We start from the raw sequence: 14,161 nt of genomic DNA, 5'->3' as shown, positions 1-14,161 counted from the left end.
TATTTATTTTACTGCACGATATCATTTAAAATTAAAAATAAAAAAAAAATAAACTCAATTCTTTACCGGGACCAGAACTCATGAAGTTACATTTCTTAAGCGAGCACTCTATCCAATGAGCTACTGTCTCTAATGACAAAGATAGGCATATTTGGTAATCTTGACTTCTGCATTGCAGAGTGATGTCTCTGGTCACAGCGCGATTCACTTTATTGCTACGTGGAGAGGACAAAGCGCGATCGTGTTCTACGGTGCTGCTGTATCTTCATGTAGCAGAGCTGACAGTGTCGTGTGGATTACGTCGGACCTGGATGTGCATTTGGGGATTAATAAACTGGTAAAAGAGGGTGTTTTTTTTGTCTTTTATTCCAAATAAAGGATTTTTCGCTATGTGTGTTTCTTTACTTTCACTTTCAGGTTGATCATAGAAGGTGTCTCGGGGAGACGCTTGTCATGATTAACCTCCTATTACCCTGATTGCCACCACACCAGGGCAATTCGGGATGAGCTGGGTGGAGTCCCGGGACTGTCGCATGTAATGGATGCGGCAATTCCGGGCGGCTGCTGGGTGATATTGTTAGGGTGGTGGGCTCCTGATAATGTGGTGCTCTCCATCCTGACAATACCAGCCTCCAGCCATGTGGCTTTATCCTGGCTGGTATCAAATATGGGGGGAACTGCATTTTTTTTTTTATTATTTATTTATTTTACTGCACGATATAGACCCGCCCGGCGGCGGGTGTGATTGGTCGCAGTGAGACAGCTGTCACTCATCGTGGGGGCGTGTCTGACTGCAACCAATCATGGGCGCCGGTGGGCGGGGAAAACACATAATGCCTGATTGAATAATGAAGCGGCAGCCATTTTTTAAAGAGGAAAAGACACCGCAGATTTTTGAAAGCCGTGCAGCGAGACGCCCGTGATCAGTGAGTAAGAAAGAGAGAGGGATTGTGCTGGGGACGCAGGATGCATGCAGATAGCAACGTGTGCACATAGCCTTACTGTGAAAAGCCACGTTATTGTTGATCAAACCATTCTCGAACCTAACTCGAACTGTCGAGCTTTTAGCAAAAAGTTCGAGTTCGAGTTCGAGCTCGAACACAACCCAAAATCACTCGAACATGAAATTGGCGAACCTCGAACATCGCTCAACTCTAGTTACAACTATTGTATGATTAGAATATCCAGCACATCAGGACAGACTGCAGACCACTGATTCAATATACAGTGCCTTCAAGTAGTATTCAACCCCCTGCAGATTTAGCAGGTTTGATAAGATGCAAATAAGTTAGAGCCTGCAAACTTCAAACAAGAGCAGGATTTATTAACAGATGCATAAATCTTACAAACCAACAAGTTATGTTGCTCAGTTAAATTTTAATAAATTTTCAACATAAAAGTGTGGGTCAATTATTATTCAACCCCTAGGTTTAATATTTTGTGGAATAACCCTTGTTTGCAATTACAGCTAATAATCGTCTTTTATAAGACCTGATCAGGCCGGCACAGGTCTCTGGAGTTATCTTGGCCCACTCCTCCATGCAGATCTTCTCCAAGTTATCTAGGTTCTTTGGGTGTCTCATGTGGACTTTAATCTTGAGCTCCTTCCACAAGTTTTCAATTGGGTTAAGGTCAGGAGACTGACTAGGCCACTGCAACACCTTGATTTTTTCCCTCTTGAACCAGGCCTTGGTTTTCTTGGCTGTGTGCTTCGGGTCGTTGTCTTGTTGGAAGATGAAATGACGACCCATCTTAAGATCCTTGATGGAGGAGCGGAGGTTCTTGGCCAAAATCTCCAGGTAGGCCGTGCTATCCATCTTCCCATGGATGCGGACCACATGGCCAGGCCCCTTGGCTGAGAAACAGCCCCACAGCATGATGCTGCCACCACCATGCTTGACTGTAGGGATGGTATTCTTGGGGTCGTATGCAGTGCCATCCAGTCTCCAAACATCACGTGTGTGGTTGGCACCAAAGATCTCGATCTTGGTCTCATCAGACCAGAGAACCTTGAACCAGTCTGTCTCAGAGTCCTCCAAGTGATCATGAGCAAACTGTAGACGAGCCTTGACATGACGCTTTGAAAGCAAAGGTACCTTACGGGCTCGTCTGGAACGGAGACCATTGCGGTGGAGTACGTTACTTATGGTATTGACTGAAACCAATGTCCCCACTGCCATGAGATCTTCCCGGAGCTCCTTCCTTGTTGTCCTTGGGTTAGCCTTGACTCTTCGGACAAGCCTGGCCTCGGCACGGGTGGAAACTTTCAAAGGCTGTCCAGGACGTGGAAGGCTAACAGTAGTTCCATAACCCTTCCACTTCCGGATGATGCTCCCAACAGTGGAGACAGGTAGACCCAACTCCTTGGAAAGGGTTTTGTACCCCTTGCCAGCCTTGTGACCCTCCACGATCTTGTCTCTGATGGCCTTGGAATGCTCCTTTGTCTTTCCCATGTTGACCAAGTATAAGTGCTGTTCACAAGTTTGGGGAGGGTCTTAATTAGTCAGAAAAGGCTGGAAAAAGAGATACCGTATTTTTCGCTTTATAAGACGCACTTTTCCTCCCCAAATTTTGGGAGGAAAATGGGGGGTGCGTCTTATAAAGCGGTAGCGGGGGGGGGGGGGTCCTGTCTGAGGCGATCGGGCGGGTGCCTGTGGCTGCATGCAAGCGCCCGGGTACCTGTACTTGCATGCAGCGGCAGCCGGGTACCCGTGGCTGTGTACGGGCGGCAGCGGGTGCTGTGTGGGGTCGGCAGCCAGGTACCTGTGCTTGCATGCGGTGGCAGACGGGTACCCATGGCTGTGTGCGGGCGGCAGCCGGGTGCTGTGTGCGAGCGGCAGTCGGGTGCCCGTGCAGGTACTCGGCTGCCGCCCTCACACAGTCACCCATCTGCCGCCCGCACACAGCCATGGGTACCCGGCTGCCACCGCACGCAAGCACAGGTACCCGGCGGCTTGTACGCGGGGTGGGCGGGCAGCCTGCTGGCTGCCACTCTGTGCATGCGGGGCGGGCGGCTGTGCAGCTTACCAGTTGTCCGCGGTCCCACTTTCAAATGATGGCGCCGGTGGAGCTCTTGGATGAGAGCTCCATCTGCGCACGCGCTGCTCCGGGAGTCAGCGCGTGCGCAGATGGAGCCCTTGGATGAGAGCTCCATCTGCGCATGCGTCGCTCCGGGCGCCATTACTTGAATCGGGACCGCGGACACACTCCACCACTGAGCCGTCGCCGCCGCTCCCACTACTGAGCCGCCGCTGCCACCACTGAACCGGGACCGCGGACACACGCCACCACTGAGCAGTCCCTGCCGCTGCCACCACTGAGCAGTCCCTGCCGCTGCCACCACTGAGCAGTTGCCGCCGCCGCTGCCACCACTGAACCGGGACCGCGGACACTCACTGCACCGGCCTGCTGCACGGCTCACACGCCACGGCTGCTGCCGCCACCACGGACCCCACGGATCCTGCCACCGCGGACGCCACCGCGCCTGCAACCACGGCACCTGCAACCACGGACCCCGCTGCCACTGACCTGCCGCGCCTGCCAGCACAACCTGTGCCTCCTGTGACCCCGCTTCACCACCACTGCTGCCCCCCTCCGGTAAGAGAACACCGGAGTATAAGACGGACCCCATTTTTCTTTTTTTTACCTTTTTTATGTCTAAGTTTGGGGTGCGTCTTATATTCCGGTGCGTCTTATAAAGCGAAAAATACGGTAATTAATCCAAACATGTGAAGCTCATTGTTCTTTGTGCCTGAAATACTTCTTAATACTTTAGGGGAACCAAACAGAATTCTTGTGGTTTGAGGGGTTGAATAATAAATGACCCTCTGAATAAACTTTTCACAATTTAAAAAAAAAAAAATAAAAAAAGAAATAACATTCTTTTTTGCTGCAGTGCATTTCACACTTCCAGGCTGATCTACAGTTCAAATGTCACAATGCCAAGTTAATTCCGAATGTGTAAACCTGCTAAATCTGCAGGGGGTTGAATACTACTTGTAGGCACTGTATACAAAGTGAATCTGCGAACAAGTAAATATAGAAACGGTATATATACTGTAGACAATCGTTTACAGTGTTGTGCAAAAGTTTTAGGCAGGTGTGAAAAAAATGCTGCAAAGTAAAAATGCTTTTAAAAATAAAAGTGTTAATAGTTTATTTTTATCAATGAACCAAATACAAAATAAATGAATCAATATTTGATATGACCACCATTTGCCTTCAAAACAGCAAAAAATCTTCCAAGTGCATTTGTACGCACTTTGTAAAGGGACTGAGCATGGAGGTTGTTCCAAACATTTTGGAGAACTAACCACAGAACGTATGTAAATATAAGCTTGTGCAAATCCTTCTGTTTCTTCCTTCTGAAATCCCAGACAGGCTGGATGATGAGAAGAGAGCTCTGAGGAGCCATATCATCACTTTCAGGACTCCATATAGTTCTTTACACTGAGGATAGCTGTCAATGACATGGCAAGGGTGGACCTCAGGAGTTCCACCCTTACCACCAGAACCAGCCTCATACATCACCAGGTAATGCACAAGCTCTTCTGACTCTAAGGGCATGGTGCTTTCTATTCTCTTGCACACTCCTTCTGCCCTTGGCATTCCTAACTAGTTATTGTATCTATAAAGATCTAAGGCCATTGAGCAGAGTTGTGTTTGCTGAGATTGGGCTCCACTTTGCGTTTTATTTATGTAATGCATCTATGAAGGGCGAATGATTATTCACATGCCTGACTACATGTATATACTGTATATACACATATTCTCCTAATGTGCGCCCCCATAGGTCCATTGCCTCTGAGTTTTTGCATATACCTTATATATGTTTTATCATTACATCATGACACTGGTGTATGTATAATTTATATATATTCATATAATATATATATATATATATATATATATATATATATATATATATATATATATAAATATATATATATATATATATATATAAAAACTTATTTTTGGCTGGTTCTGTTTGGTAATTTTGTTACCCCCTAAACCACTTTATAAAGGAATATTGTTTCCTTTCCACACCATTGGCGACCTATTCCATGTTTTGTATGTCTCTTTGTACTGTGTTGTACCTGCCTTTTAATCATCATTAATAAAAATAATATTTTTTAATCATATTTGTGCCTTATCTCCTTTTTCTCCTTTTTGATATGCCTTCCGGAGTCGGCACCACTCCCGAGGAATACTACTTTGTTATCTCCCTGGTATATTAATCATGGCCAAATTTATGTATCTAACCTTATTATAATTGTACAAAATCCCAGATTTTGTGTAAGCTGACGCACCCCAGGGCCTTGGGGTACTCGGTCCCGGGCCTGGTTTCACTGGGACATATCGTGGGTGGCCGTTGCCCGGTTCCGTGACAGTGGGGGTCGCTTTAAAAGGGAGATAAATAAAAAGGGGGATGTAAAAATAAAGTGTTTTTCGTGACGCCACTTGCGGTATGCGGCTAAGTGGGGATAAGCCGCCACTGCAAAGTCTCTCGCTGCTGGGGCTGATGATATTGGGCAGCTTGGATGTTATGGCTCTCCGCAAGTAGAGCTAGGCCACAGGGGAGTATGATGGTGGTTGTAGTATGAGGATGCAAACGTGTAGAAAGAATTCAGACAACACAGGGGCTGTAACTTGTGCATTACTCAATGGTTTGGAGTAGATGCAACCCGGCTGGTGCTGGTCTGTACCAATCTGGGCCTTAGGTGATTCGGTATTCCTTTGATCCCAGTGTCGGTGTAGTGCCCTGGTGAACTTTACTTCCATGCACCCGTCTATAGTTGGTGGGTCCACGTGGCCTGAAGCCTTTTGGGGTCCCTTCCTATTGTCACTGTCTTGGCCGGTATGGCAGGCAGCTTGATCCTCTCTTGGGTTGGACCTCTGTCCCCGTTCCCGGGTTCCCTCTTTGCTGCTGTGCCCCAGATACTAACATTGGTGAGGAACCGTGATGATTCCCTCACCGGGCAGATTTATCAGGTGAGCTTGAAGCGTCTTCCTGAACTAGGGCTCTGCATCCCGCGGTGCTCGGTCCAGTGAGTACTCACACCGTACTCTCTCTGGCAACCGTATTCCTTTAGCTCAGTAAGTCACTTCACACTTTCTGTCAGCACGTCAACTTCTGACTGACTTGATGTCTTACTTTTTACTTTTTGACAAGATGTCTGTCTCTTGTCCACTGCACTAACTAGCCCCTCCTCCTCCCAGGTTTCTGACTAGTGGATTGGATGAATCACGTCCAATTGGTGGCCATCCATTAGTTCCATCTCTAGCCTGTTACCCAGTCTGGGGAAAAGTGTGTGGATGTGTGTCTTTGAATGATATTTACCGGCACTGGTCTTCCAGGAATCCGGGGTTAGATGCAGTACCCTGTGGCACCTGACACTTAGGGGTGCCATATAAGTATATCCAGAAGAAATTGCTGTTTGGAAAGTAAAGGAAGGTCACACCAAGCATTGATTTGATATAAATGTCTCTTAACTCATTCAGTTTGCATTTTGATCATTGATAAAAATGAACCATAAACATTTTTATTTTTCAAAGCTTTCTACAGTAATTTTTCAACACCCACCTACAACCTTTGCATATTACTGTACATCAATACACAGTAAGCAGTGAATGATAAGTATTTTAGAATCACAGTGAAGAGTCTGGAACGTAGGCGTGCTTGACAATACAGTTTACTGATGACATTATGGAGGGATTTGGTAACGGTAGGCATGGTGGTACAGGGAAGTGGAAACCTCCCTTTATTCATAATCATCATCATCTGAAATTTTTTCTTAACTTCTTAGTTTACATTTCTAAAAATAATATAGCTAACAGCTGCTGATATCCAGATACAATATGATGAATGGTTGAAAAAGGTGAAGAACGTGATTTGGTATGATCTCATCATCCACTCTACTGCCTGGTAAAATACTAATTCACTACATGAATTTGTCAGTTCAGGAGTAAATGATTATAATCATTGCAGCAATTAATGCCATTGACCTAATGCCCAACACTTACAGGACTCAGCCACAGAGTAGAATTTATTAATGCAACCATGTGACCCCCGAAATGTATGATGTTCAGCTTCAATATTCTTTTAAATACTTGATATCTAAATAGATATCAAAGGGGAAAGTTCCTGCTGTCATCTCATTTGTAGTCAAATACTAGGAATTCCACAAACCTGAGGAAGGACATGAATGAAAATTTGAAATGTTGTTTCATAAATGGCGGTGAATTCAATACATTTGTTGTCTCCCCATCTTGGCCATTATATTTTTACAAACCATTGGCCCACATGTATTTTTTAACCATTTATTGAGGCTAATGGAAAGGCTCTTGTGCATGACAATTAGACCTGTTTGATCTAAAGGTGGGTTTCTCAGATGCCAGAAGTCCTCTGATGTGTGTGCTTCCAATGAAATAAATGAATGACATAGACGTATAATGATTGTCACATTGACACAACAATATTTTACAGTATTATGAAGCTCGTTTAACCTTTTGTAATGATCTGATCTAATATTCATAGTTCAAATTGGAGCACAGATTTCCAGAAACAAATGCGTGAGACAAGTTCACCATGAACCACTGCTTAATTGAATCTATAACACCCATATGCCCAATGGTGTTCAACCAGTGGAGGCTGACCATGATGTCCTGGGGCTGATACATTGTTACTATGGAGAATGGGTGCCATATTGTGGAGGCTTCATACTGTGTTGGGAGGCACTATTGGGCATCATTCTGTGTTGGAGCACAGTGGGGGCATCATATTGTGTGGGTCAGACATAAATTGTGTGGCGGAATGTACTGTGTCATGGCATCAATGGTGGTATCATATCTTGTGAAGGGGCATTGTGAAGGCATCTTACTGTATAGGGAAAAGTCATAATGTTTGGGGGACATGAGATGGGTATGTAGTGGGTGGGAACACCAAGGGGCTTTACTAAAGGCACTTTTTCTGTGTGTACAACAGAATATGTCTCACTTTCCTGTCCTTAAAAGTTGTGAGGTGTGCCCCTACTAGACTATGCATACATGCCGCGGCTTAAAAAAAAATCCCTTAATTGTTTTTGTCTTTTCTGGGTGGGTACAATTTGGACTTTTGAGATGGAGCTCCATAATTTCTGTTTTATGCATATGCCCTAAATGAGTAAATTAGGTGTTGTCCTGTTGTTAGGATAAAGCTCAAGCCTCTCTATTAGCTTGCCTTTTGTTATCACATAGTGTAGGCCTTTTGTTCCTCGGTAAATTTGAGGTAAATAAATGCTAAAAAATAGGACATTTTTTATATGTCACAGTTTCTTCCATATAACAGATTCTTCCACCTCATCCTTCTTTTATTTTATTACTGTTACATTACCTGTTGTATTGTACTGTACGCCTTGGAAGTATTCGGGGCAAGGCCTAGCCACCAATTGTCCAGCCGGTGTCCGCGGCCAGCATGTTCCGATCATATCAATGGACATATTGCAGGCAAGACCTGAAAAGGAACAATGAAAGTATAAATTATGTGTCAATATATAATGGCTCCATTTCTCAGTCCTGAAATTATAGGTAGAAAGTGCCCAGGGAACAATGGCAGCTTGCATTGGCCATGTTAATGACAGGATGCCATCCTATTGTTAATAGTGTAGAATTTAGCAATCAGTTTTCTATAGTAAAATCAGTAAAAGCAATGTTCAGTTCTACATCAGCTAAGCTATGACAGTAACGGCCTCATGCATCAGTCTTACAGCAGTGGTGGCCATACACAGGTTTTGCAGATATTGCTACTGTATATTTGGTGTATTCTATATTGCACAACTGCTGCAGGGTCCTGAGGATGATGGAGGTCACTCTGGATTAGGAACTCATTATATGATTCATTGGACTAGTATTACTACAGTTTAGTTTCTGTCTGCTTTAAAAAAATCAATCCTGATTTCCCTTTTAGGCTATGTAAGTCTAGTTATGATTATAGCAATTCATAGACTGCTTTAAATGGGTATTCTTATTTTATGAAATTAACATAGTTAGTTAGCCAGCATGAAAATAAGCATGTTTGCTATTAACTTGCTTTTTCTATCTGCTATATTTTACATAGTGAACAGCTTGTTGCCAAGAAAACTGACCACCAGCGCACTACTGAGTGTGCACAGTGGCAACACCACTCCAGACCAAGGAGTTAACTCATAAAAGCAGCCACCTCTTTCCAGTGCATTGCTCTTTACCTGTCCTGCAAAATCACTAGACTACAGCATTAGCATTTTCCAGAGCAGTTCTCCCACTTAAAAAGATGAGAGAGGCCTGTAATTGATAAACCACAACTATGAGAGACAAAATGAGAAAAATAAAAATCCAGAAAATCATCTTGTCTGATTTGGCAAGATTTTTTTTTGCAAATTATGGTGCAAAATGAGTATTTAGTCACCTAAAAACATGCAAGATTTCTGGCTCTCACAGACTTATAAATTCTTCTTTAAGAGGCTTCTCTGTCCTCCACTTATTACCTGTAGTAATGGCACCTCTTTGAACTTGTTATCAGTATGAAAGACACCTGTCCACAACCTCAAACAGTCACACTCCAAACTCCACTATGGTGAAGACTAAAGAGCTGTCGAAGGACACCAAAAACAAAATTGTAGTCCTGCACCAGGCTGGGAAGACTGAATCTGCAATAGGCCAGCAGCTTGGTGTGATGAAATCAACTGTGGGAGCAATAATAAGAATATGGAAGTCATACAAGACCATTGATAATCTCTCTTGATTTGGAGCTCCACACAAGATCTCACCCCATGGGGTCAAAATGATCACAAGAACGGTGAGCAAAAATCCCAAAACGACACGAGGGGACCTAGTGAATGACCTGCATAGAGCTGGGACCACACTAACAAAGGCTACCATCATTAACACATTACGCCGCCAGGGACTCAGATCCTGCAGTGCCAGACGTGTCCCCCCTGCCTAAGCCAGTACATGTCCAAGCCTGTCTGCAGTTTGCTAGAGAGCATTAGGATTATCTAGAAGAGTATTGGGAGAATGTCATATGGTTTGATAAAACCAACTTAAAAATGTTTGGTTGAAATACAACTCCTTGTGTTTAGAGGAGACAGAATGCTGAGTTGTATTAAAAAAGAATACCATAGCTACTGTGAAGCATGGGGGTGGCAATATCATGCTTTGGGGCTGTTTCTCTGCAAAGGGACCAGGAAGACTGATCCATGTACATGAAAGAATGAATGGGGCCATATATCATGAGATTTTAAGTGCAAACCTCCTTCCATCAGCCAGGGCATTGAAGATGAAACGTGGCTGGGTCTTTCAGCATGATAATAATCCCAAGTATACGGTCAGGGCAACAAAGGAGTGGCTTTGTAAGAAACATATGAAGGTCCCGGAGTGGCCTAGCTAGTCTCCAGATCTCAACCCCATCTAAAACCTTTGGAGGGAATTGAAAGTCCATGTTGCCCACCGACAGGCCGAAAACATCACTGCTCTAGAGGAGATCTGCATGGAAGAATGGGCCAACATACCACCAACAGTGTGTGCCAACCTTATGAAGACTTACAGAATATGTTTGACCTCTGTCATTGCCAACAATGGATATATAACAAAATATTGAGATGAACTTTTTTTTTTTATTGACCAAATACTTATTTTCTACCATAATTTGCAAAAAAAATCTTGCCAAATCAGACAAGGTGATTTTCTGGATTTGTTTTCTCATTTTGTCTAGCTGTGGTCTACCTATGATGTCAATTACAGGTCTCTCTCATCTTTTTAAGGGGGAGAACTTGTGTGACACCCTGGACTAGCCAGGTAGTCACAAACACAACACCACACACACCCCCTCCCCTGGTTAGGCAGTAACAGTCAAACAAAATCCTTGTTGCCTCCTTCCAGGGTCTGATGTCCACACCAGATGGGGCGGAGCCAGGCGGTTGGCCCCACCCACCGAGGAGTTCACAGGCCTGGAGGCGGGAAAAAGCAGTTAGTTCAGTTTGGAGTGGAGAGGAGTTAAGTTTGGAGTTCAAGTACAGTGGAGTGGAGAAACTGTTAGTGTCTGGGTAGGAGCCCAGGCACTGTCAGCAAAGTCGTCAGATGGTGGTGGCCGTCTGCAGGAGGTGGTGCAAGTCAGCAGAGCCGGTACCGAGCCGGGGTGCATATCTGCACCAAGCACAAAGGCAGGGCCATCAGACCCCGACCAGGCTAAGAGCCGCCGACAACGGTCAAATCCGATAGTGACCGGAACCCCAGGGGTTCCCTAACACCCAAGACCCGAAAGAAGGCAACCGTCCACACAGTGAGGATAAAAAGCCACCACCATAGGCTAGAGATCCAAGGGCCAGCGCATGCAGGGAAAACGGGCTCCTTCAGTACATACACGCCGGGGAGCGGACTACCAGTGGGAAACCATCGGAGTCAATTCTTACACAGCGGTGCAAGGAAAGACAGCAACCATCAACCTGTCCGGGGAGAGCAAAGACACTGCAGCCCGCTGCGGGACCCGTCCATCCAGCCATTTGGTTTACCAGAGACTCTGTGAATCTGTGCCTAAGTGAGTACAACAATGCCATCCAGCATCGCGCCGCGCTGCCTCCGCAACCCTGCACCCCAGCTACCCTGCCTCCCCGTATCACCACCGGGCCCCGGGATCACCAACCCCTACCCACGGAGGGGGAACCAACATCCTAGCTGCTCCTTGCCATCGCTCCCGGGATCCCCGTCACCAGCAGCGGTGGTGCCCATTATCACCACGACCCGTGGGTGGCGTCACAGACTATCCCCCCAAACAAACCACCCCTTTTCACTCGTGGGCGAGGATCGCTGCTCGAGTCCCCGGGTCTGGCCCACCGCTCGAGCCACCGAGCAGCAGCAGCCCCGGACCCAAGCGTAGCGAGCGCGGCCCCTCCGCCCGCGAAAACTTGGCGTCACGAACAGGATAGAACCACTCTACCTACCGGTAGAAGTGTGCCTTGCAGTCCCCGCGAGTGGCGTCCGTCCGAAAAATTTGAAGTTCCGCCATCTTGGGCGCGAACATTTCCCGCTCAAGTGTCTTCCCCAAGCGGGGAGGGTGCGAAAGTGAAGCCCCGCCCCCAGAAAGAGGAAGTGCTAGAAAGAACCAAGGGGAGCTGGTGCAGGTGTACCTGATGTAACCGAAGGTATAAAGAGCAGGGATGCCAAGACTCTGCTACACATCCGGTTCCTGGAAGCACAAGCACCAGTATGTCCGTCCCGTCCGGCAATGCTGAGATCCCGGAGCAAGGAAAGACAGCCACCATCAACCTGTCCGGGGAGAGCAAAAACACTGCAGCCGGCTGCGGGACCCGTCCATCCAGCCATTTGGTTTACCAGAGAGTCTGTGAATCTGTGCCTGAGTGAGTACAACAGTGCCATCCGGCACCGCGCCGTGCTGCCTCTGCAACCCTGCACCCCAGCTACCCTACCTCCCTGTATCACCACCGGGCCCTGGGATCACCAACCCCTACCCATGGAGGGGGAACCAACATCCTAGCTGCTCCCTGCCATCGCTCCCGGGATCCCCGTCACCAGCAGCGGTGGTGCCCATTATCACCACGACCCGTGGGTGGCGTCACGGACTAAATCCCCCAAACAAACCACCCCTTTTCACTCGTGGGCGATTAGCGCTGCTCAAGTCCCCGGGTCCGGCCCACTGCTCGAGCCACCGAGCAGCAGCAGCCCCGGACCCGAGCGTAGCGAGCGCGGCCCCTCCGCCCGCGACACTTGCACAATTGGTGGCTGACTAAATACTTTTTTTTCCCCACTGTATTTGATTGATCAACCAGGGAGAACCTTTTCATGTGGTAATAGAAATATAGTGTTCTTTAAATCGGACATATAAGGGTCTGATGGTCTGAATTTCCTCCCGGCAGCAGGGCTGTCAGTGCAGTGGCCAAATGAATAGTTAATGCTATTAACCTGCAGATTAAGCCCATATCTGCAGGTTATTAACCCAATAGCTGCAGGTTATTAGAGTTTTTTTATACATGATAGGTTCTATCAGGTGGGCTAGAAAGCTGTGTGGCGTGTGTGCTAGTTTGTGACAGAGTCTCAATGGCTATCAAAGAGGCGAGTGCCGACAGTGGATAGTATGGTGTGGATATCTGGCTGTGTTGGGCCCTTAGCTTATCGCCAGCCTATTGTGATAGGTGAGTGGACAATTAAAGGGTGCTTTACACGTTGCGACATCGCTAGCGATTGCTAGCGATGTCGCGACCGATAGTGCCCGCCCCCGTCGGTGGCACGATATGTGGTGATCGCTGCCGTAGCGAACATTATCGCTACGGCAACGTCACACGCACATACCTTGTCAGCGACGTCGCTGTGACCGCCAACCAGTCCCTCTCTCAAGAGGGAGGTGCGTTCGGCGTCATAGCGACGTCACTGCAGCGTCACTGAGCGGCCAGCCAATAGAAGCAGAGGGGCGGAGATGAGCAGGACGTAACCTTCTGCCCACCTCCTTCCTTCCTCATTGCCGGTGGAGGCAGGTAAGGAGATGTTTGTCAGTCCTGCGGCGTCACACACAGCGATGTGTGACACCGCAGGAAAGACAAACAACATCGTACCTGTCACATTCAGAAAAAAAGATTGAGAAAAGGAGTTTTCAGGCTGATTATAAAATATAACAACTTTATTTGATATGAAAATTTAAAAGAAATTCAGTTTATATAATTACAATATCAAGGTGCAAAATAATGGGTGAGAAACCCACATGCTAGTGAGAAAGCCCAGGCAAGAACACCCAAGGAGTGGAAAGTCCAGAAAAGCAGGACTCAATAACAATATAGTCCCATAATAGCTGACAGGTGATGAGCCCTCATGCATATTCAAAGAGATAATAGATGAATTAGGTTATCACTGACCAGTGTCAGGCTATTTCTATGCAGAAGGCAACAAAACGAGTCAGCATAGGGTTAAGAAAAATAATGTCCTAGGACTTACACATAGCTAAGGTGGTCGCCTGGACGCCTCACAGCAGCAACAGGACCCTCGCTCCCTTAAAAGAGTTTACCAGAGAGCAAGGTCGGTGTCTAGGAATGAATTATTACACGGGAGAAGAGATGAAGGTGTACCCCCACAAAATACAAGGTTTATCTCCACATTTAACGAAAAATGGTCAGAAATGATTCTGACCATGTTTTGGCCAATA

General features: G+C 46.5%; 1 protein-coding gene across 1 annotated transcript in view; it reads right to left on the bottom strand.

Moving 5' to 3' along the window:
- Window positions 1-14,161, bottom strand: part of LOC142310252 (corticotropin-releasing factor receptor 1) — a 354,952-nt gene that overhangs the window by 171,559 nt on the left and 169,232 nt on the right. The window contains exon 3 of the mRNA XM_075347744.1: window positions 8,372-8,491. Within this exon, the coding sequence (XP_075203859.1) occupies window positions 8,372-8,491 (120 nt within the window). The remainder of the gene's footprint in view (window positions 1-8,371; window positions 8,492-14,161) is intronic.

Source organism: Anomaloglossus baeobatrachus, chromosome 5 (genome assembly GCF_048569485.1).
Source record: "Anomaloglossus baeobatrachus isolate aAnoBae1 chromosome 5, aAnoBae1.hap1, whole genome shotgun sequence".
Lineage (NCBI taxonomy): Eukaryota > Metazoa > Chordata > Amphibia > Anura > Aromobatidae > Anomaloglossus > Anomaloglossus baeobatrachus.
Note: the sequence above shows the minus strand (reverse complement) of the source record. Positions and strands in the feature narration are given on the sequence as shown.